At 39.9% G+C, this 25,229-nt stretch overlaps 1 protein-coding gene across 1 annotated transcript in view; it reads left to right on the plus strand.

The window, feature by feature from the left end:
• HCRTR2 (hypocretin receptor 2) overlaps positions 1-25,229 on the plus strand; it is a 102,622-nt gene that overhangs the window by 71,818 nt on the left and 5,575 nt on the right. The window contains exons 2-6 of the mRNA XM_029056465.2: positions 2,253-2,431; positions 5,513-5,756; positions 10,217-10,332; positions 14,398-14,618; positions 23,166-23,287. Of these exons, the coding sequence (XP_028912298.1) occupies positions 2,253-2,431; positions 5,513-5,756; positions 10,217-10,332; positions 14,398-14,618; positions 23,166-23,287 (882 nt within the window). The remainder of the gene's footprint in view (positions 1-2,252; positions 2,432-5,512; positions 5,757-10,216; positions 10,333-14,397; positions 14,619-23,165; positions 23,288-25,229) is intronic.

The following is a 25,229-nucleotide window of genomic DNA, read 5'->3' on the forward strand; positions in this document are numbered from 1 at the left end:
CCTGATTTGCTTGTGTTGCCTTGAGTGCTCCTGGCACATAGCAAGTGCTTAACAAATACTAACATTATTATTCTTATTAAGAGGGGGTGTGCAGAAGCAAAGGCAGCATGGCATCATGGATAGAGCATGGGCCTTGTTGTCAGGAGTTTTATTCCTAGCTCTGCCACTTTTGTCTGCTTTTGACATTGGGTCTCAGTTGTCATCTGTAAAATGGGGATTAAGACTGTGAGCCCCATGGGGGAGATGGTTTGTGTCCACCCTGATTGGCTTGTATTTACCCCAGAACTTGGTACAGTGTCTGGCACATAGTAAGTACTTAACCAATACCATAAAAAAACTCATTTGTAATGTACTCTCTCCAGCACTTAGTCCAGTGTTCTGCACCCAGCAAGCACTCAATAAATATGACTGACTGATCTACTCTGTAAATTCACTGTGAGCAGGGAATGTGTCTTCCCACTCTGTTGGAATGCACTCTCCCAAGCACTTAATACAGTGCTCTATAAAATACCATTGATTGATTTATTAATGACCCTTTGTTTCTCTCTGTACTCTGACCTTTAAATTTCAAGTTATATCATGTTCCTTCAAGAGAAGGATTTCTCAAAGAAGTCTGGGGATCAATATGGCCTAATGGGATATCAAGAGACCCAGGTTCTGGCTGTGGTTGAACCATTTGCCCACTGTGTGATCTTAGGCAAGTCGCTTAACTTTTCTGTGCCTTAGTTTCCTCATTTGTAAAATGGGGGTAAAATCCCTGTTCTTCCTCCTTCTTAGACTGGGTGCTTTATATAGGACAAGGACTGTGTCTGACCCAATTACCTTGAACTATACTGACTTTGCCTTTCAAAATTTGGTTCAAAATGATAAGTGGATTAAGGTTGATAGTATTTATGAAAAAGGTAATGTACAATAATCTATGAAAAAAGAACATTCCATTGGGTACATTTATTCTCTTGATTATCTAGTGATTTTGTTGGTGGATATACCAACCATATGTGACTGCACTTCGTAAACCATGGTATTAGAGAGTTTGTCCTATTCACAAAACATAAAAATCCACAATCTTTCTGGAATAAGCAGTGGAGTAACATGATTAAAATGGGAACTAATTTCATTGTTGCTATCTTAATCAGTCACCTGAAGTTAATTGGCTCTGAAGAGATCAAAATTATTCTTTCCTTTAGTAAATTCCCAAGGAGTGAAACAATTCAATTTAAAACAGACCTACACATATTGATTGATACAGAAAAGAGATGAAAACAACTTGCTGCCTTGTCTTTCAAATGACTGTGTTTCTACAGAGCAGGAACATTAATTGCTTCTTCAGAGCTTCCTCATCACTAAATGCTTTGTTCACTGAGCCAAGGGATTCCTAAAATGATTGTCGCAGCAGTTTAGGGTGGTTCCATGGCCCCGAGCCCAGCAACTTCCCTCTTTCTAAGTCCAGGGTAACCCAAGCCCAGCACTGTTGAACTTTAAAAGGCTGACTGTCCACTTAACAGAGGGTGCAGTGTTGCAGAGGGGCCTGGGGTTGCTGAGCCCTGAGAAGAAACCAATCAAAAAGAGGCTTCAGCCGAGATTCATTACAGAAGCAGCATGACCTGATTGTTAGAGCATGGGTCTGTGAGTTAGGATGACCTGGGTTCTAATTCTGACTCTGCCATGTAACTGCTGTGTGACCTTGGGCAAGTCACTTCACTTCTCTATGCCTCAGTTACCTCATCTGTAAAATGAAGATTAAGACTGTGAGCACTATATGGGACAGGGACTGTGTCCAACCCAGTTACCGTGTATCTACCCCAGGTCTTAATACAGTGTCTGGCACATAGTAAGCACTTAAATATGACGTTATTATTATTAACATCATTGACTTGCAGAGTTTTACATGTACCCTTAATGGTAATGGGGAGATGGAGGGCAGAGAGGGGGTTGATTTAAAGGGTTCAAATCCCTGAATATCAGAAGCCGTTGATGCAAATTGGCACCCTGAACTGCTTAGGCCCTTTTACCCTGCCTGTCTGGAGCAGTGTTGGAAATTGTAAAATGTTACTATAAGCATCCAGGAAGCAGATCTTCTCTCAGGATTTCCTTCCATTGGCCCATCCTGTGGTGGCTCTACTTTTAAATGTACAGCAGTCCTTACTTCTGCCCTCAAACAACTGCGAGAAGTGTTGTCACCTAGGACAGGAGGTGCAGTTGGAGGAATCATTTAGGAATCACTCACTAGTCCTTCTTTTTTCCAAAATCAGTTTGTGTTGCAGTGTGGAAGAACCATCATATGAGGACAGTCACCAACTACTTCATCGTAAACCTCTCCCTGGCTGACGTTCTTGTGACCATCACGTGTCTTCCAGCTACTCTAGTGGTCGATATTACGGAAACCTGGTTCTTTGGAGAGTCTCTCTGCAAAGTGATTCCCTATCTGCAGGTATTAACCATGGTTTGTTTGCAACTGTTGCAGTCCAGAAGAGCAATTTATCAGGCATTCGTTTTAAATTGGGGTGTTCAGGTTCAGACCTAATTATCAGAGGGGTTGATGCAATTTTAAGAAATAAAATGGAAAATATGTTTTTAAAATGGGCAATAATTCACTTGATGGTGTTGGGAGGGAAATATTTAAAATAAACAATAGACCATAGAAGAGGTCATGATGTTTCGTATTTTATTAAACACTTCTTTAGCTTAAATCCACACCTTCCCCTGTTCCATAAATGTCAACAGGTACAAATTGGCAGGACCCCAAAAAAGAGTCAAATTGCAAAGGAGATGATCTTTTATCATCTGTAATGCAAGTGTTTTTAAGGTTCTTTCTGTTAGTCATGTATTAGCTGCCAAGAGGGAAAGAGATTTATTTTTTAAGGAAGCAGTTAAGTTCAAAAGCAACCTGACAACTAGAATTTACAGCTAGCAATGGTGACTGGAAGAGAGCAGAGCATGAATGTTACATGGACTATTCCATGTCCCTAACTTTGTTTGGTAAATTACTTAAATCGACAGAAGTTGAAACATTTGGATGGTGTTCAGAGGTGGCCTCGGGTGGAATGGGTTTCAGAATTTCGGTATTTGGACAAGTTCCACTTCAGGGCCTTTCCAGAGGTAGGTTTGCCTGATGACTCAGATTGCAAACTTCAGAAGTATCTCCTATAACTGAAGGAGCTAAACATTTCTCCTGAGATAATAGTTATATTTTTTCTCCTATGGAACAGCATCTTGACCATCTTCTTCCTTAACCTCTCTCCATTTCGTTCTCATATATGGCCCAGCAGACAGAATTGACAAACAACACCAGCCAAGTTAGATGAAAAAGGGGGGAATGAAAGAGATATGGAGAAATGAGAATCACCAGGACACTGATAATATTATTACTTCAGCTCCTCCCATTTTTATTTTTTTCTTTATCACTACTTTTGATTTTTTTCTTTTTTCCTGGAGGCAACTTCTATAGAGTGAAAAACTCCCAAAAGCTAGCTAAAAAGCAATGGCAACTAGCCTATATAATACCTCCATGGCAAGACACACCTTGCCTCCCAATTGCCATCAGGCTGGTCTAATTCTGGCTGAAGGTGTGGGTGTGGTCATCTACCTTTGGGCCTTCTCCAGTAGACCTGAGATGTACTGATGATTTGCGCTCACTTGATAATGGGCTTTGAGGGAGAGGAAGAAGGGGTGACAACTTTTGAAAGATTCAAGAGCCAGAGTTAATGGGCACCAGACCATCCCATGTCAACTCTGATTGAATTAAGATCCAGTGCCCTGAATGGGAGATGGTCTACTAGTCCTAAGGGAGTTTTAGCCTGGACTGGTTCTCTGTATCTTCTTTCATCTGGACCCAGTCTCCTGGTATATTGAGGTATTTGGCTTTTTCTCATAAGAACATAAGGAATACCATTACTTAGAGTAACATCCAACCAGGACTGTATTCTCTCTCTAACAGTACAAAACAAAATTTGGAGGAAATATGTGATGGATGTTCATGATCCGGAATAAGCGCTTAGTACAAGGCTTGGTACATAGTATGCATTTAATAAGTACCATAATTATTATCTACTGAAGATAGAATGAATGTAAAACTACAAGTCTTCCCTAGCCACCTGCAGCAATCTTGGAGTTTCAGGTTCAAGGTATACAGAGTAGATTTAAGACTTAAATACATCCCTTATAAAAAAGGAATTAACGTAAATCAGGAGGGATCAACTATGAATAACTGTTGTAAGAAGGAAAATGGAAATGTTTAAGAAGTGAACTATGTAAAGAGTTGAATTAACATTTGGAGAGTGCAGTACTTCTAAATATAATATGAATTGCTGACTTCAGGAAAATTTGGTCAAAGGGCTAATTGATGGAGATGGAACCGAGATGGCCAGCATCAACTGCCAGAAAACTACATTTCCCATAGGCCACAGGGTGTATATTTCCAGAATCCCTATGGTTCAGGAGAGGAACTCTTTTACTTCCTTCCTCCTCCTGGTTACTTTGATACCCTCTGAGAAGCCCTGCTCAGTAACTTGTACCAAATGACAATATAAGCATTAAAGAGCTCTTTTTTTTGAACATTTCTGGAAGTTTTCTTATGTGTTTTTGGTAGTTTGGAATATATCCTATACCTGTGAGAAAGAAGCAGCACGGCCTGGGTGATATAGAGCATGGGCCTGGGAGTCAGAAGGGCCTGGGTTCTAATCCGAGCTCCGCCACTTCTTTGCGAGTCACTTAATTTCTCTATGCCTCAGTTACCTCATCAGTAAAATGGGGATTAAGACTGTGAGTCCCATGTGGGACAGGGACTGTATCCAACCTGGTTAGTTTGTATCTACCCCAGTGCTTAGTACAGTTTCTAGCACATAGTAAATGCTTAACACATGCCACACAAAACAACACAATCTGTGAAATGTAAGTATTTGGGCCTAGTTTACTCTGCTGCCCATCTACCTACCTTAACATAAGGCTGAGCCATAGTTTTGTTTAAAGTGTTTACTGCTTAGTGCTACCAAAAATTATATTTTGGTACCTTAACCCCTCACCCTGGTAAACTCATTTTCACTAAACACCACGTGGTTAGTAATTGCCATCTTGTGCCTTGGAATCTGGGTCCAAGACATTTTAAAGAACTCAGAGTCCAATAGTAACTGAACCTGAAATGGGAATGAAATTTCCACTTGATTATTGAATGGAATAAAATAAATGCCACTGTGTTTTCCCTGAGCAAGTTGGAGACTTCTATGAATCGCAGAATTGTGATTATGAGACTATGATTTTCTCTTTCGATACAAAAAAAGTCAGCAAGACAAAATGAACATATCTTTCAACAAAAAATGTTATGCTGAGTTTGTTTGAGAAAAAGACATAAAAATCTTGTGCAGATAAATACAACATGAAAATTGCTTCAAGAATCCTTGCTTAGCAATTCTAACTCATTAAACATCAATAGTGAATAGTTTTCTTAAGAAGTTTAAAATATGAGCAGTCAAAACATTAAACAATGAATTGATCTGATCTTCTTTCCTTCTCTTAGACTGTGTCCGTATCAGTGTCTGTGCTAACACTCAGCTGTATTGCCTTGGATCGATGGTATGCAATTTGTCACCCTTTGATGTTTAAAAGCACTGCCAAACGGGCCAGGAACAGCATCATAATTATCTGGATTGTATCCTGTATCATAATGATTCCTCAGGCTATTGTCATGGAATGCAGCACTGTGTTGCCAGGATTAGCCAATAAAACCACTCTATTTACAGTGTGTGATGAGCGATGGGGTGGTAAGTATGATATAAATATCACCCTTGTGATCAGTACAAGACAGAGTACAGTGAGATTGGAATTAGGATATTAGTAATTACAATCAGATGGCTATGCCTCTAAATAGTAGTTTTCTTTATGTGGCTGCTTAAAACACAATGGTGTCCATGAACCACGAAGTCCAAGAAATCACATTTTCTTCTTCTTCTGAAATTGCCGAGCGAAAATTTGTTAAAAATTGCTAACTTTTATATTTTTCATCCAGGTAATGAAGTGGTTTTTCTAGTTCTTAATTGTGTTTTTCCTAATGTGTTGAAATTATTCAGTGGCCATTATAAAGAAGAATGATAATTACCCATATGTACATATCCTATATCCTTACCCACCCATTTAGCCCCAAATTTGCCATCTCTTTCAAAAATAGAATACTGCCTTTGAGAGTTGCCACAGGACTTTATTTTATCTAATTCTTTACTGTGAATTTTTAAAAAGTCTTACCAAATAAAAGGCAAAACACCTCTTGTAAAAGATTCTGCTTATTAATCATCATTTTCTTTATCCTCATTGCCTTAGACTTACCTTGGTTCAAGCAAATAGTAGTAATCCCCATTTGAAAATCAATTGTGAAAATTAGGTAATCCCACATTGCATGAAATTGTGTAAGAAGTCATATTGCCAACATCTACAATATGTTAAATCATCCTTGACCAGCAAGGGTGACTAGTCATTCATTTTCAGTTTTACTATTATTATTATAGGAATCAGACTGACTTTAAAGGAAGGCAATTATTGTGAAATGCACAAGAATCCATATGCAAGCTGTAAAAGACATTTAGAGAAGCTCTGTTTGATAATGATTTTATAATGGCCCATAATTGTTTTAGCTGCATATGAAGGCCAGAATTAAAATAACATAAAGTTGAATGGGCCTTCCACAAAGTCAAATTCAATAACCATTATAAAATTGTGAAGGCAAATAATACTAAATTTGCTTACAAGGAATGTTTAAAAATAGTTATTTTATCTTATTTTATTTTGCTTATTTGAGTTTATTTAGGAATTGTGAACATCAAAGTATTAGTTCCATACAATACCAGATTGTTTTGGGGAGGAAGTCACCCTCAGTAGAAGTTGAACACTTTCAGACCACTGGTATATATCATTACATCACTGAAACAGTACAGAGTATTATATGGTTCACTGGGGATCTGAAAATGTTAAACCATCCACTCCTCCAAAGGATGTCATCTACCTTCAAGGTACATTATTCACTGAAGATTTTCTCCTGATATATAGTGAAAGAAGAAACATCACTTTTTGTGTTTCATACAAAAGGTCAGAGAGAAGGTGAAAGAGTTTAATAAATTCTATTAAGGCTTTGATAAATTTCTCAACTTTCAGGAGAGTCTCCAAACTTTGCTCTAAGGACTCTTAATGTTTCTGTAAGATGATCATGTATCCCAGTTACCCAGGACAATCCTGAATTTGGTTAAAGAGCCCAGGGGAATTAAAAAAATATATACATCTTAGAATTGGCACTATCCCAGCCTTACTAGCTGTGATACCTGTTACCTGTTCTTGTTCACTTTAAATCAGGGTTGGAGCATGCTCAGTTCATGTGGAGTATAGGGTATGGATGTCACTTAATCAGGCAGTGGTATTTACTGAATACCTAAAGCAGGCAGAGCACCATACTAAGTGCTTTAGAGAATCCAAAATGTTGAAGGACATGATCCCTGCCTACAGGGATTTTACAACCTCACTCAGTAGACAGACTCTTAAACAATTGAACCCTTTAATTTCCCCCATCCCCCACCACTCCAACTACTCTTACTGTTTCTGAAATGGACGGGGAAGGTGTTCTAGCTTGAGGTGCTTTCTCAGTATCCTCATTTTCAACAAAAATTTGATCAACTAAAGTTTCCATCTGTCTTCAATAAGTACATATTGAAAAGCTGTGTCAATGCTTACAATATGGTATTTGTTTGACAATAACTATCTTGGAATAACTCATTTGGGCCATTTACCATTACCAAAAGGTCATTTCCTGTTTATAAATCCAAGACTCAATTGTCCCCCTAAGTGCCATTTTTTTTGTATTTCTAACAAGCACATTATTTGGCTTAGGCCTTTCATTTGTTTCAAATCCAGAACTACAAGGAACATATGCTATTTAATCAGAAGGTTTGTAGGCTTCATTGTTTTCAATACTGACAGTTCACCCAATAGACATTTAAGCAGACAAGAAATAATTGAAAGATTTGTGAAGTAAATGACCTGGTACCCAAAAATATAGCTTCAGCAAAACAATTGTCTTTTAGAACCCCCGTCAAATGAAATCTAAAAGGGAGTTTGCCTTAAAATTCACAGTTTTAAAACTTCAGTGGAAAATTCCTGCTCTCACTGTGACCAAATTTAAACATTCAGTAAGTACTTTGATGAGCCTTGTGGCCAATATCTTCCCAGAAAGCCAATTTTTGGAGACTGAATCTTAATGTGAGCCTTTCTCATTATAACAACCCCTCCTTCATAGATTACATTTAAAGAGTCCCATTCTCACACTTCTAATTATTTTGAAACATGTTGCTTTTCTTTTACACATAATAATGCTGAACTGCATTACAATATTGTGGTCCATGACAGTATTGTATCTGGAAAATCTAGCTTCCAACCTTTCCTCCTTTTGTCTTTGGGGCTCTGTAAGTGTCTGGGTTTTAAAGTTTCTATTTTATGTGAGGAGCAAATGTGTGACCTTCTTCAAAAACACATAAAAGTTCAAAGCCATTCAGGTGCCTGGTAGTGCTAGGTCACCCTGGAGTTACTTTGAAATGGACCCACCAAATGTTTTTCTGGCTGCAAGTCTTCAAAGCGAAATGCTCTTTTTCTTCTTCCAATCTGACCTGCTTGACTTAGACAGCTCCCTGTGGAACAGGGCTTCTTTACAGGATAAACTTGAAAGGGGCCTGACACCCAGCAGGGAAATGATGAGCTTGGCGGTTGCCATCTCTGTCAGAGAGAAAAAAGAAAATATGTGGCTGTTCCCTAAAACTCTATAAGGAGCAAATGCTTACTGCTAGTCCTTGTCATAAACTTCTGTTAGAAAAACGTCCAGGCTCAGGAGCCCCAAGGTGCCAGATTGAGAATAAACCCCAAACCATTTAAAAGATCAAAGAAAATGTATGTCTCATATTTAATTTTGTTTTTAATGATGTAACAGGAAAATAAGGTTATCATCATCTAAAGCCAACAAGGTGGTAGATTTTTACAGAAACGTTAGAGCACAATATAAGTGAAATGATATTAGTTTTGAGATTTTATTGACCAATGAATTCCCTATCAACAGTCAGATACACTATCTATGCCTGGTGTTCCTTGTTTCTGTATGCACTGAGGTGATCAATCCTTGCAGTGTGTCCTGTCACTAATACAACAATAAAGAAATCATTTTATATATCAGCTTAGGCATTAGGAATGTATGACAACTTCTGAATAAAGATTAAGGTGATAATAATAATAATAATAATGTTGGTATTTGTTAAGCGCTTACTATGTGCCGAGCACTGTTCTAAGCGCTGGGGTAGACATAGGGGAATCAGGTTGTCCCACGTGGGGCTCACAGTCTTAATCCCCATTTTACAGATGAGGGAACTGAGGCACAGAGAAGTTAAGTGACTTGCCCACAGTCACACAGCCGACAAGTGGCAGAGCTGGGATTCGAACTCATGAGCCCTGACTCCAAAGCCCATGCTCTTTCCACTGAGCCTCGCTGCTTCTCTGATACCCCTATTGATGAAACATATTGAACAATAGAAGAAAGGCGGAAAATGTGCAGGCTAATCCTGCAGTCTCCCTCCACACTCAATCAGTAGCTGTGATAAATACATAAATAATCCTATAATGAGACCTGCTTGTCTCTTGGAGGGTGCGGGGGTGGTGGTGGTGAGGTAAGTCACTGGAGGGAGTAAGATTCTGAGACAACACCAGTCTGCTTCAGGACTTCTGGGCAACAGCCCATTTGGCCAGAAGCTAGGGCAGCTGGGGCCTCTTGGCCAGATATCCATTGGCCCAACCAGATAGGTTCACTCCCTTGGTTCACTTTGTTCATTCCTGGGTTCTGTTGCCCAAGGAGTTATCTATGTATTCATGCCAGCCTCCATCTGTTGAAGGAATACGCTCAGGGTCTAGACCAATTCCCCAGAGGCTCCCATTTGAGGTCCAGGAAGGTTCGAGGAGGCATGGAAGCTCCAGAACTGCCTCTCAAGGCAGGCCGAGGGACTACTGTGGCATCTGAGGTCAGTCCCCAGAAAGTACATAGCAAATTTTATGTCAGTCCATGCAACAGATTAAAAGGGCTAAAAAATATTTTCCAGAATGCCAGAATGCCTTTATTCCAACATTGGCATAAATAACATTTAAAAGTCAGTGTGTTTGCTTGCCTAAAAACAAACAACACATGTTTAAGTATTTTTTTTTATTCCAGGTGAAATTTATCCCAAAATGTATCATATATGCTTTTTTCTGGTGACATATATGGCCCCGCTGTGTCTTATGATATTGGCATATTTGCAAATATTCCGAAAACTCTGGTGCCGTCAGGTAAGTCACTTTAATCCATTTGTATTTTGTTTGTTCAAACAGGGTGACAAATGGAATCTTCTCAAAAAGACAGATTAGTCAATGCAGAAGCGTATAGATATTGAGATAGGACTAGAGAAGGGTTTTTCTGAAGGATTTTGGACAATAGTTTTGGGAATTTAATGAGCATCTACTGGGATCAAAGTTAAGAAAAAAATTCTATACATATACATACACACACCCAAATGCACCATAGATTATGATGATCATTAACCAAGTTTAGCCCTTGCTGGTGAACAGTCATTTGGGTGAATGTTTCTCATCCATTTTGAAAACTGGTGCCAGGCAGCAGACAATTTGAAATCCTCCATAGCAATAGTCTCCATAAGTACAGGCTCTCCATACCTTTGATCAATTGAAAATACCACTTATTTTCCTCTTTCTTGGCTCTCAACACCCAATACTGACTACAGGATCTTATAGATACTTGGCTTTCCAATTTCTTAATCCCCATTTGTTCCTTATTCACCAAGTGAATTACAAGTGTTCAAAAGCCAGCTTCAAGTTTGAGAAATAAAACTAACTCAAAATACATGTGCATTGTTTTGATAATATTTCTTGGCTAGTGCCCCTTATGTGATTCTGAAGTCTTACAGATGGGAAAGAAATTGGAATTCAAGGTGAATTGTCTGGGATGTAAAATCCCGTAATGCACAACAGATTGGAGTGGAAAACACCAGGTTCTGAGAGCCTGATTTAGTAGCAACTGACATCCAATTGAATGGGTGGGTCAAATTTGCAAAAGCAAGTGTCCATTCCCAACTGTTAATCCCTCTAAACAAATTCACATAGCATCATATGTGGCACATGTGTGCCAGTGAATAGATGACTTGAGCCATTTGTTTCCAGACCATTGGAATATCATGCAGAAAATCTGCTCCCCTAATTCACTGAACTTCTTTGCAGGTCATTTAACATGGCCACATCTGGGTCTTTCATAACACTGGAGCAGAATTAGAATAATTAGGCCAAAGCTTTGACACTCTATATTCTAAAAGGGCAGACTCAAAGCAATCTGTTTTTTTCACAACATGCCTCAAAATATCGCCTCTTCCCCAATCTGAAGAAAATCCTTGCAATTGTAGAATTAAGTTCAGTGATCTGCACAGTGTAATACAGTATGAGATGTTATTGTTCTTGAATGCTATCTAGCATGTGAAGTGGTATGACTTTTTTATTTGTTACATATTTCCCAGTTGCCATGTAAAATGCTATGTTCACAATGAGCACTCAGTAAATGTTGCTGATAATGATCTTCGGAAGTCTCACTGACCATTTTTGTGTAGCAGGACAGAAGGCTAGATTCTGTGACAATTTTATTCAGTGTATGACATGTATTCCAAATTAAGTTTGCATTCTGCAGATGTGTGTGTGTTTGGGTCATTGTAGGACTGTGTCTATTTGCAAGTGCTGTGCAAATGAGTTAGGTTGAGGATCTTTCCATAATTCAAATTATTAATATTGACTTATTAATGGATTTTTTTAGTCTGTCTCCCCATTAAAGTATAAAATGGGCAAGAAATGTGTCACTTTATACTGCATTTCCCAAATGCTTAGTAAGTATACTGCTCCTAGTGGATGCTAAATGCTACTTTACCACTATTATATTATCACTACTACTTCAGCTACTAGAAAACAACCTCATCAGAGCTCTGCAGTGATCTACCCTGTAGATGGCTTCAACTGACCCTTAGTGTGGTTTATTATACAATCTCTAATATAAGGTGTCATGCACACTTCAGTCCCTTATACCAACCCCGTGCCTTTTATTCCCAAATTCTGTCCCCTCTTCTTTTTTCTGTGGTTCACCTAATCCAATTCTATTTGATTTCCCAGACCCAAAACCCAAATTTTCCCATCACAACTTTCTGAAACTGCTCTCCTGTCTGCCTTTCAGAGCCAAAGGAAGGTCCATTTCCCTAACCATGTTCACTATCGCCCTGGGCGTGGCTTAGTGGAAAGAGCATGTGTTTGGGAGTTAGAGGATGTGGGTTCTAATCCCTGCTCTGCCACTTGCCTGCGGTGTGAACTTGGGCAAGTCACTTCTCTGTGCCTTAGTTATCTCATCTGTAAAATGGGGATTAAGATTGTAAGCCCCACTTGGGACAACCTGATTACCCTGTATCTACTCCAGTGCTTAGAAGTGTGCTTGGCACAGAGTAAGCGCTTAACAAATACCAATATTATTATTATTATTATTATTATTATTACAGAGCCTACACTATTCCCATTACCTCCTCTTCCTTCTCCTCTCCCATCACCTTGTGACTACCCTGTCCAATTATATCCTTCCCTTTTGGGCACTTTCTGACAGAGGTCCACTTAAGTAGCAAAAGTGAAAAGCAACTATATCCCTGAGGACTCAAAGAAATGAGGGAGAGGAACATCTTCAAGCCATAGCAGTGCACAATGAGTTTCTTTAAAATATCAAAGATTGCTTAAGTATACAATGTGATATGCATATAGAGAGCCCAACCTAAAAGTGTACAGTACCATAAACACACTTATGAATTGAGACATTCAGGCAGACATAGTTTCATATATTTGTATTAGTTGAAAAATGATTCAGATATAGCAAGACCTGGAAGAAAAGCAAGTAGTGAAGCAGCTTTTTGCTTAAGGGCTAAATTCTACTCTTAGATCTGCTCAGCAGATTTCAACTTCTATTTCCCACAGCACTCCAGCAATAGAAATTCTATTGATATGAATAAAAAGAACATAATATTAACTCTAGCTCAGATATGTGTACATCAAAGGTTGAATTTTGTCCTCAAATTAAAGGTTATCCACCAGTCAGGGGTATCGGTTGTTATACAGGCCATGCATAGTTTTCACAAAGTATTCAAGCCAGTTGCTCCAGAGAGCCTGTTTCAAGGTTCAGGTAACAGCAAGAAAAAGGAGCAGTCAAGTAAACTTTATTAGAGTGAATGGCCTTGTATTTGTGACATGTTTTCTTCATCGTTCTCTCCTTTCCCCCAACCCTCCCTCACCTCTTGTCCTCCCCAATTTGTCTAGGCTTAATTATAGGGTTCGGCAGCTAAGCTTTCTAATGTCATTAATAAGCACGTATTGCACTTAGACTTATTCCTTGGTACTATCAAATAACTTTGAAAAGTTATGAAAAAACAAAAGTTTTATAAGTTGTTGTGACCAAAGCTAGTTATTTCAATTGTTAGACTAGACAGCATTCTTCATATGATTACTGGTATTGTGCAGAACTATAACTAGTTCTCTAAGCCATTTGGTAACAGTAAATTCAAAGCAATAGAGAAAGGCCTGATTGAATAATTTTATGCTAGTTCTCTGAAGGTGTGGGTTGGGCAAAATTGCATATAGGGAAATGCAAGCTCCTAAGGAGAGCAACTTCAGATGTTGACACTGAAGTAACAGCTCTACTTTTGGCAGCAGAGGGCAGTGTTGACTCATGGAAAAAATGCTTTCTGGTTACTTTTGTGATGCAGAGTCTATGCTTGAGTACAGAAGATGAAATAGAACAATATAGCATTAGAAAATCTATGACAGGATGTACCCTGCATCCAATTTTATTGAAATAGGAATCTTGAAATGATTTCTTGAACTTCTAGTAGTTATCCCTTATCTAAGAGCATATGGATCTTCATCAATGGAAACGGTTCACATCCTGGTTTTGAGTTCTGAATCGCATGTTTTCATCATTCACTATTATTCATTAAGTCGTCCATCTGCAAGATGTTCTTATTTTTTGGTGTCAAGTGTCAATTATTAGCATCAGTGATACTAAGCACCCGCAGTGGGCAGAGCACCTAAACAGGTATGTAGGAGCACACTATCAATGAGAAAGACATGGTCCCTCTTTTCAAAGAGTTGGTATTAATTAAATGTACAATGATCTTTCTCTGAAAGGTGGATTTTGAGCTCCTACAATGTCCTGCCAATAGTGTAGCACCTCAAAATCCAGCCTGTGGAATTCAGAAACCTATCTATGCTGGAACAGAAATACTCATTTCCACAAAACAGACAGACTAAAAATTCCTCTTGTTTTTCTAGATCCCTGGCACCTCATCAGTAGTTCAGCGTAAATGGAAGGCTCTACAGTCTTCGGGGCAGCCTCGAGGCCCAGGACAACAGACCAAGTCAAGGATTAGTGCTGTGGCAGCTGAAATAAAACAGATTAGAGCTAGAAGGAAAACAGCCCGGATGCTGATGGTCGTTCTCCTGGTGTTTGCCATTTGCTATCTCCCCATTAGTATCCTCAATATGTTAAAAAGGTAAAGCTTATCAATAATTTTGTAACTAAATAATGAAGAATCCTTCATGTTTAACATAGTTACAGAAATGCATCTTTGGAAGTTCCAAATTGTGTGCTTGATAATTTGGGAACAATGAAACTTCCAGTGTATTGTTTGCAGAGTGCAAACAAACTAACATTATAACTTGCTTCTTAGTGAGCTTTGAGGGACATGCTCATGTCTATGCATTTCTTCTGCTATACGGTGAACATAAAGCAGATGTAATCCAAACCTTTCCAAGCAAATTGTTAAGACAGAGGAAAAAAGGACCTATAAGCAAACTCATTTACAGCTTTGGAATTTTTTGGGGGGGGGTTGGGGAGGGATTGGAGTAAATGTTGGGTTTTTTGAACTTTGGTTTAGAAGATTATAAAGCAGAGATCAAGATAGCATTGGTACCCAGAGGAGATAAGAGCAGTACGTTGGCCTTTTAATTAAGTTCCTGAGTGAATTGGTGAGCACTTAAAATAAGCAAACAAACTAGGGTTTGAGTAGTATTTGAAAAAGAAAAATAAGAGGAGAAAGAAATCTCCATTTCTTCTTGCTGACAATACATCTAGAAGGAATTTCTATGAAAATCATTACAGGATTTTAAAGTGAGGAAAGTCATATTATTTCTCACTTCTTTTGCAGAACATCTCTTTTATTAAGCAGAAAACTGGCAGGCAAAATGATATGCAGATGGATAGGCAGGGGCACCCGCAGCTGTACCTGAACTTGCTGGCCAGCCACCTTTGTAGGGAATTACCATAACTATTGCTCAGAGTGCTCCCAAGGCAATAATAATCCTGTTTACAGTATGTTCCAAGCTAGAGATGGAGTGGCTGGCCTCGCTTTTCCTTGCCTCTGGGTCAATATCAGAACCTCCACAGCTGGGGGCCCCGGCGAGCATGTCAACTTTGGCTAGCGTCACCCAGACAAAGGTGGTGTGACCATCTGCAAGTTCTTTAGCACTTTGGCCCTAAAATCGTTCTTGCTTTTGATTGATTTCTAGCTTGTTCGTTGAAGGGGGAGGAGAATAGGGGAAGGAGGAGAAGAGGAAAATGACTGTTTGTTGCTAAGGAGAGTCGAAGTTTGGGGTGCACTGTGCATGCCCACAAAGTGGTACAATGGAACTTGGGGGTGTGGGCTGCCTCCATGTCTTTTCCTGGGGTTGGTTTTAGATGGCACTGGGCTGTTGCTATGGGTATGTGAGGCTACAGCAAGCATTGATTGACAGGAGATAGGGAGTTGCTCATCACAGCAGAGTAGCTGCCATTGACTGCTCCTAGGGATCTGACTTTCCACAATTGTTCAGAGTTGCCACTCATCACTATCATAATAATAATTATGAACTGTCATATGTTTGCTTTGTGTCTAACACTGCTCTGTGCTTTGGGGAATGGTACTAGGACTTTAAGTCAGACGTGGCCCTGGCCCTCAAGACATCTCACAATCAAAAATACAAGGGAGGGATGGCTAGACATGTAGGGAAAGAAATAAATCAGCAAATTCAGTGAAAAAACAACACTTCAGTAACAACCACAACCAAAAAATCAGCAGCCAGTTGCTGCTGCTGGGATTGTTTACCATTCCATTTTGGCTAACCTTCTAATGGTTGTTATCAATCAATAAATTGCTCAAACATATTAATTGAGCAGTTACTGGGTGTAGAGCACTATACTTGGGAGAGTATAGTATAACAAGTTTGACAAACTCATTCACTGCCCAAAGGAGATTACAATCTAGAGGGGGGAGGCAGATACAATAAAATGAATTATATATATATATATATACACACACACACACACATATATATGTGCATAGGTGCTGTGGGCATGAGGATGGGGTGAATAAAGGGTACAGATCCAAGTGCAATGGCAAAGCAGAAGGGAGAGGGGGTAGGGAAAATGAGGGCTTAGTTTTGAAAACATTTCAATAAGGCTTTGAAAGTGGGGAAAGTGAACATCTGTCAGGTATGAAGGGAAAGGGGGTTCCAGACCAAAGATAGGACATGGGCAAGAGGTTTTTTGTTTTTTACAGCTTAATGGAAAGAACATGGGCTTGGGAGTCAGAAGGTTGTGGATTCTAATCCCAACCCTGCCATTTGTCAGGTGTGTGACTTTGGTAAAGTCACTTAACTTCTCTGTGCCTCAGTTACCTCATCTATAAAATGGAGATTAAGACTGTGAGCTCCACATGGGACAACCTGGTAACCTTGTATGTATGCCAGCACAAAGAACAGTGGCACATAGTAAGCGCTTAACAAATACCATCATTATTATTATTACTAAGTGATGAGTTTAGACTGTGAGCCCATCATTGGGCAGGGATTGTCTCTATCTATTGTCAAATTGTACATTCCAAGTGCTTAGTACAGTGCTATGCAAATTGTAAGCACTCAATAAATACTACTGAATGAATGAATGAATGCAATCAGGTTGGACATGGTTCATATCCCACTTGGGGCTCACAAGTCTTATCCCCATTTTACAGATGAGGTAACAGAGCCAAGTGGCTGAGCCAGCCTGCTGGCACCCAAGCCTGTGCTTTAGAAACTAGAAACACTGCTTCTCTAGGTTGGTGGTGAAACAGATGAGATTGAGGTATAATGGGTACGTTATTGTTAGAGGAGTGAAGTGAGCATGCTGAGTTGTAGTATGAAATGAATGAGGTAAGACAGGATGGGGCAAGGTGACTGAGTGTTTTAAAGCAATCCCTGAAGGTTTTTGAGGCTTGGGGAAACATGGACTGATTTCTTTTGTAATGATCCAGGCAGCAGAGTGAAGAACTGGAGTAGGAGAGACAGGAGGCAGGGAGGTCAGTAAGAAGGCTGATGCAGTAGTCAAGGTGCGATAGGATAGGTGCATGGATCAACATGGTAGCAATTTGGATAGAAAGGGGCAGATTTTAATGATGCTGTGAAGCAAGAATCAACAGGGTAAAGGAAATACCATGTTTATGGAGTTGTGAGACTGGGAGGTCAGTGTTGTCTATAGTGAAAGTTCTCTTTCAGAAATTATTAAGTTTGAGGTGTCAGTGGGACAATTAACTAGAGATGTCCTGAAGGTAGGAGGGAATACAATACTGTAGAGGAGGAGAGAGATCAAGGCTGGAAATGTAGATTTGGCAACCATCTGCATAGAGTGGTGGTTGAAACTGTGGGAGTGAATGAGTTCTCCACAGGAGAGGTTGTAGATGGAGAATAGATGAGGATCCAGAACTGAGCCTTGAGGGATTCCCACAGTTAGGGTGATGGGGGACAGAGGAGGAACCTGCGAAATAGATTGAGAAGGAGCAGCCAGAGCAGTAGGCGAAGCAGGAGAGGGCAGTGTCAGTGAAGTCAAGGTTAGATAATGTTTCCAGGAAAAAAGGATGGTCAATAGTGTTGAAGGAAGCTAAGATGTCAAAGAAGATTAGATGGAGTAGGGTCCATTGGATTTATAAAAACGTTCATTGGTGACCTTTGAGAAGGCAGTGTCCATGGAGTGAAAGGGGCAGAAGCCAGAGTGGAGGAGGTCAGTGACACAGAAAAGACCTTAGTTGAACACGTTTGGATCAGGCACAATTTTGTTCATTCAATCATTCAATCATATTTATTGAGCACTTACTGTGTGCAGAGCAATGTACTAAGTGCTTGGGAAGTACAATTCAGAAACAGGGACAATCCCTGCGCACAATGGGCTCACTGTCTAGAAGGGGGAAGGCTGACGTCAAAACAAGTAAACAGGCATCAGTAGCACCATTATAAATAAATTGAATTATAGATATATGTACATCATTAATAAAAATAAATAGAATTATAAGTATGTACATATATACACAAGTGCTGTGGGGTGGGGAGGGGGGTAGAACAAAGGGAGTGAGTTGGAGCGATGGGGAGGGAGAGCAGAGGAAAAGGGGGGCTTAGTCTGGGAAGGTCTCCTGAGGAGGTGAGCTTTCAGTAGGGCTTTGAAGGGGGAAAATGTGCTAGTGGTGGATTTGAGGGAGGAGGGCATTTCAGGCCAGAGGTAGGAAGTGGGCCAGGCGACGATGGCTGGACAGGTGAGAATGAGGCACAGTGAGAAGGTTAGTATGAGAGGATCAGATTGTGCAGGCTGGGATGTAGAACGAGAGAAGGGAAGGGAGGTAAGAGGGGGCAAGGTGATGGAGAGCTTTGAAGCCAATAGTGAGGAGTTTATGCTTGATACGCAAGTTGATAGGCAACCACTGGAGATTTTTGAGGAGAGAGATGACATTCCTAGAATGGTTCTGTAAAAAGATAATATGGGCAGCAGAGTGAAGTATAGACTGAAGTGGCGAGACCCAGGAAGTTGGGAGATCAGAAAGGATGCTGATGCAGTAATCCAGATGTGATGTGTTTGGTAGTCATAAGTCAGTGCACTATCTCTTACTTTAAAATAATTTGGAGGGATTTTTGTCTTTGGTAATAGTTCCATAACCAAGTAACCTACTGAACCCATTCAGGCTGCAGTCTCTAAATAGAAATGAAGTATTTATTCAGTTTGACCACTCATCCTTTTCATCAGGAAATGTCACTGACTCAGATTGCTCCACCATTTTATAGCTTGTACTTCATAAGAGATGTAACAGTTGCTGTTTTAATGAAATTAATCTGTTCTTTATGGATGCCACTCATCCCAACAGGTGTTGTATAATACCATCTTTTTGGTGAGGGTGCTCCAGAATAGAAACATTCTGTATTCTCCTTTTCCAGGCAAAATATGTATAAGATTTTTTTTGAATCACATCCAAAAACTAACATTACAAAGACTTTGGAATACAAACTGTTACAATTTTCAGTTCAATACCTTCTAATCAATCAATGATGTTCATTGTTTACTGTGTGCACCTCACTGATCTAAACACTTAGGAAAGTACAATATAGTTGGTAGAACAGTCCTTGCCCTCAAATAATTTACAGTTCCATTATACATCCATCCTAATTTTGGAATTAGAAAGAAATTATTTTAAGAACATTCACCAAGAAGCATGGTCTACTATAGAGAGAACAGACCTGGGAGTCAGAGGACCTGGGTTCTAATCCCAGCTCTGCCACATGTCTGCTGTGTGATTTTTGGACCAGTCATTTAGCATCTCTGCACCTCATTTACCTCATCTGTAAAATGGAAATTTAAACTGTGAGCCCTTTATGGGACAGGGATTGTGTCCAACACAATTATCTGTATCTACCCCAGTACTTAGTACAGTTCCAGGCATATAGTAAGTACCTACTGAAAACCATAAAAAAATTCACCAGAAACTGTTCAACTTTCAATTCTGCACTTGAAATGGGTTTACATTCAATTTCCTTTCTGATCAAGTGGGAGTCAGACAAGGTACACCTACTTCACTAATCTCTTCATATGTGTGTATGTATTTGATAATGAAGTGTCAGTGGTGAGATTCTCTCTATGCAGTAGACCACCCATCCCTAGAATCACAAACAACTGGGATATCCTCCTCTTGTCACCCTTTTCCTTTTTGTATGAAAGCAAGTTGAATGAAATACCCAGTTAATCCATCTTCCATTAATAGTCCCGTAGTTTTCTTCTTATGACCTAACTTTTCCCTTATATCCTGCTTATGACCTCTAATCCCATTTAATATGAGCTTAAGATTTGTCACAAATCTATGAATCATATTTATTGAGAGCTTTCTGTGTGCAGAGCACTGTGCAAAGTGCTTGGGAGAATGCATTACAACATAGTTGGTAGACACATTCCCTGCCTGCAATGAGTTTAATCTAGAGAAAATGTGCACATGTGCATCACAGAGAGAAACAGGGAGAGAATAAGAATCACTTTCAGGACTGTGAGTAGTCATGGAGAAGAGCAGGAAAGTGTTTTAGGCTTGGTGGGGATTACCTGACCTGTGGTCTAAAGAAAATATGTGGAAAAGGAGGGCTAGAGGAACATTGGTAAAAGAGGATAGAGGAGAGAAGGAAAAACCTGGGCTTTTTCTCAGTGTACAATTAGTTCTTCCTCTTTTTCTTATTTTTCTCCTTTTAATGCTTCCATTAATTTGATTTGTCTTGCCTCATGAAAATTAGAATTGTTTTTCTCCTTTTCAAAATGTTTTTCATCATTCGGATCCTTTTCTCTCATGCACAGTTCTATGTCCCATGCCTAGTAAAGCCTCCTTATGTCCACCCAGTCAGATTTACCAATTCCTTTTGTAACCATTAACCATCAATTCTTCTATGGGATCTAGTATAGTGACTAATAACTGATCACCTATATGAGATGGAAACTTAATTCAATTCCAGCTCCCTCTCCCCATGCCTATTCCCTCCTTGTTTCTTCCCCTCATTTACATTACAGAATCCCAGTTGCTCTAGCAGTTTCTGGAATTCCTTGGTGCTTTGATAAACATGCCATTCAGCCAATCCAAATTTTAAGGAGGAGAAAGCCAGAATACATAAAGGCTATGTACATGATCAAATCATACGTTAGACTGGATTTTGCCTCCAGTGTACTGCATATTCCAGGACAGCATGGAAGGAGGACAATGAAGGAAGCAGAATTCAATAACAAATGAGAAGAAATGGTATTTTCTGACTTTTAGTTCTATGTTTTATTACTTAAGTTGCATCCCTGGGACTTAGAGTGTCCACCTATTGGGCTTTTACTTCATTCATACCTGCCAATCAGGATGAAATGATTTTCATCTCATCTGCTAGTCCTGCAGTCTGGTCTAGAGCAGGTTAATTTCTCTGAGCTTTGCTTCCTTTCTGTAAAATCTGTGTTATAAAATTTAAAATCAGTATTATAAAACTCACTTTTCCTTCAGAGATATATTTTGAGTTTAAAACGTAAGGATCGACGCCTCCTTCCCAAGTCTTTATCAGCAAATATGAGGGAGTGCATGACATAGAGAACCTTCCAATATTTGAAGACTGGCATTTGTAGCAACAATTAGGGAAGGCACGACAGCATTCAGAGCCATGGAAAAGCTTCTGGACCCTGTGGCATATCTGCTGAGATGTCCAAGTATGGAGGGTCCTCTTCTGAGGGCTCTTACACAGGCTCTTCCTTGACAGCTGGGCCACTGAGGAAATGTTACAAGCTAACAAACATGGACACATCTTCAAGAAGAAAGGCAAAAGCAATTACTGAGGTACCTCACTGTTCACCACTGTTGGCGTAATCCTAGTCAAAGAACCCTTGGGTCAGCGCCCAAAGAATATCATCTTCTAAAGTACCCACCATCACAGTGTAGCTTCAGATCAAATAGTGCCACAGAAGACATGATCTCTGCTTTGTTTTAGATATAAGAAATATGTGGAGAAGAACAGTGCCAAGCTTCTTCATGATTTTCATAGACCTGAAGAAAGCATTTGGTGGCAATCCTTAGATCTGGGGCCTGGCAATAGCTTAGCATATTTGGCTTCCCTGGAAAGTGCCTCAAGGTTCTAAAATGACTTCATGTTGGCATGGCTGGCTGGGGTCACAGCCGAGGGTGTCCTGTCTGTTCCATTTACCATTACCAAAGGAGCTCCATAGTTAGCCCTGTCCTGTTCAATTCAGTCTGTGCAGCTATGCTAGAAAGTGCAACAAGAGATATAAATATAGGAGTTACAGTGTGTTTCCTCTCCTTTTGGAAAATCTTTCAACTCAGTGTACAGTATCCAAAGACCTAGAGACAGATAATTTCTGTTTGCAGAACACTGTGCCCTAGGGACACACTCAAGAAGACACATTAATATTTGTAAATCACTTCGCCAAAATAGCCAAGTGCTTCAAGCACATCGTAGGTCTAAAGGAAACATAGATGAGGTATCAGTCTGTCCCAAGGTAACCCTACACCCATTTAAAAATGTATTTTGAAAACCAAGAGCTAAATATGACAGGATTTGGTTACTTAGGTAGCACACTCCCCAGTGATGTGCTGATGGATAAGGAAGCAGAAAGCTGAATCAAGCTAGTTCATTCTTATGGAGACTGTAAGGAACATCTGCTTTTAACGATAAATTTCTCCATCAGGGGTGTTTCCTTCTAAATGCAAAAGACAACTCTCTCTCTAGATGAATGATGTGAAAATGCTCTAGAAGAAACAGAAGTGCTGATCAAATTCAAGGTATCATGCCTCTTACAAAGATCACAATAAGATATGCCACATAAAATGGTGTTTTACAATACAGTACATGCTGGGAGATAGAGAATTCCATTTAATTCATGTGGTTTAAGTAGTCACCTACAACAAGGGTAAGTGATGGTCTTATCAGGTATAGCAAATAAGTAAAGCTTGGGGTGCACCTAAGGACTCTTTGGGGGGAGGGAGAGAGTTGAATAAGTTTCTTCAAGATCCCATTCCTGCTGCCAAACCCTTGTCTCATACCCCCTGCCCTCCAACCCCAGGTTTTGGGTGGGGCTCAATTCAAGGTCATTAGAGACAAGGAAGGTAGTGGAAAATCTAGCATCTACTCAGAATTGCTCCAAGGATCTAGTTTACTGTGGCTTTTTCACTTTTGGGCTCCCTAATCTAAAGATTTTTTTTGGTCTGTATTATTGAGATTTTATGACATGGCTATTTTCCTCCTTACAGAGTGTTTGGAATGTTTACACATATTGAAGACAGAGAGACTGTATATGCCTGGTTTACATTTTCACACTGGCTCGTTTATGCCAACAGCGCTGCAAATCCTATTATTTATAACTTTCTCAGTGGTGAGTTTTCAAATGATTAATCTATGAAATCAAAGTTTCATCCAACACGTTGTGAGCAATGAACCAGAGGTTTGAGTTTCTCCCAGAAGCTGAAATCCAGGAGGACCAGTCTAGCCCTCCTTGGCAGATGTGTCTGCGCCAGCTGCCAAGTTGAGCTTTCAGAGATCGACTCTGTCCCACCTTCCATCACTAAGGGAAGGGGCTTGGGGTTGCAACAGAGGTGGGGTCTGGTGACTATTAAGCCCCTTTCATCCTTGGAAAGTATAGGCTACTGGACAAATGCCTAGATGTGTAAGCTGAATCTGAATACAGCACAATTGCAACCTTGGTCAAGCTGTCCAGCTTGGCCTTACTCATTTAAATTTCCTGTCCCATCCAAAGTAGCCAGTGTTCATGTAGTATCCAGCACTTGACAGGACTCCACCAAACAAGAGTAAAACAACAGGGGGATAATAAAACATCTTCCTATAAAATAAGATACAGAGCACATTGAAGTTAAGGTAGATCTGGCTTTGGTGTTTCATGTTAATAATTTGAATTGTGGCCACTTGGCTCTGCAACTTTCCCAGACACTAAAGCAGTGTCATGGCTAGGGAAGGAGGTGTTCCTTGCAGGAGGTGGAGGCAAGGGAAAGTGGGACTTTGGGCACCCAGGACTTTATGGGATATGTAGTTCTAGTAATGCCATCTAGCAAATGGACTGTGCTTTCAGGACTATTGGGGACCACTGAAGGAATTGAAGCCTCTGCCATGTTTCCCCCAAGCATGGGTTGGCTAGAGCTTCTTTTCCACCAGTGGTATGGAGGTAAAATGTGGCCCAATGGTACAACCCTGCATTTCTTGGCTAAAGCAAACCATGAGGGGAAAGTTTACAGCACTGGTAGCAGAAGCATGCCTGTCAAGGGACATCCCTTGAGCACGGGCTTTGGAGTCAGAGGTCATGAGTTCGAATCCCAGCTCTGCCACTTGTCAGCTGTGTGACTGTGGGCAAGTCACTTCACTTCTCTGTGCCTCAGTTACCTCATCTGGAAAATGTGGATTGACTGTGAACCCCACATGGGACATCCTGATTCCCTCTGTCTACCCCAGTGCTTAGAACAGTGCTCGGCACATAGTAAGCGCTTAAATACCAAAATTATTATTATTATTATCCCTGTGATAGTCAATAAATACTTATGGTTGGCAGAAAGGCAAATATATCTTGAATTGCTGCTGAATAATATTTCATATCCATTGCTCGATATTAACTGCTTCCTTTCCTAGTTAAATAACACAAAGGGAAAATGTTCCATAGCTTTTTCTTCCTTCCATGTGTGTCTTTCCAGATCACCATATAAAGGCAGGCCTTAAACTCTGCTGTTGAACTTCTAACTACAGTGTTAACTATAAATTTTAATAATAATAACTGTGGTATTTGTTGGGTGCTTAATATGTGCTAGACAATGTACTAAGCACTGGGATGTGGATGCAAGCAAATTGGATTGGACACAATCCCTGACTGCGTGGGGCTCACAGTCTCAATCCCCATTATACAGATGTGGTAACTGAAGCACAGAAAAATGAAGTGACTTGCCCAGGGTCACACAGCAGACAAGTGGCAAATTTTGGGATTGTCCATTATGCCTCAGGAAGGGTCAGTATGAGGTTCCAGTTCTTCCAGAGCATTCAGAAATCCAAGGAGACATTATTACTCTGGTATTAGAGAGGCCCTTCTTCATAGTGTTCTCATCCAATACTTTGAGGGATGTTTCCAAGGCCCCTAAATACAGGACTCATAAATTTGAATTCTAACACAGAGCCAATTTGCAAATAATGGGGGTTGTGTACTTATATTTTTTTAAACAAGAGCCCAACCTTTTTTACTTTGGAAACTAAAACTTTTTTTCAAATATTAGTCCTTTACTGTCATTCTCAGGCTCTTGGAAACATTATATTGATCTAAT

The sequence above is a fragment of the Ornithorhynchus anatinus genome, chromosome 1 (assembly GCF_004115215.2).
Source record: "Ornithorhynchus anatinus isolate Pmale09 chromosome 1, mOrnAna1.pri.v4, whole genome shotgun sequence".
Classification (NCBI taxonomy): Eukaryota; Metazoa; Chordata; class Mammalia; order Monotremata; family Ornithorhynchidae; genus Ornithorhynchus; species Ornithorhynchus anatinus.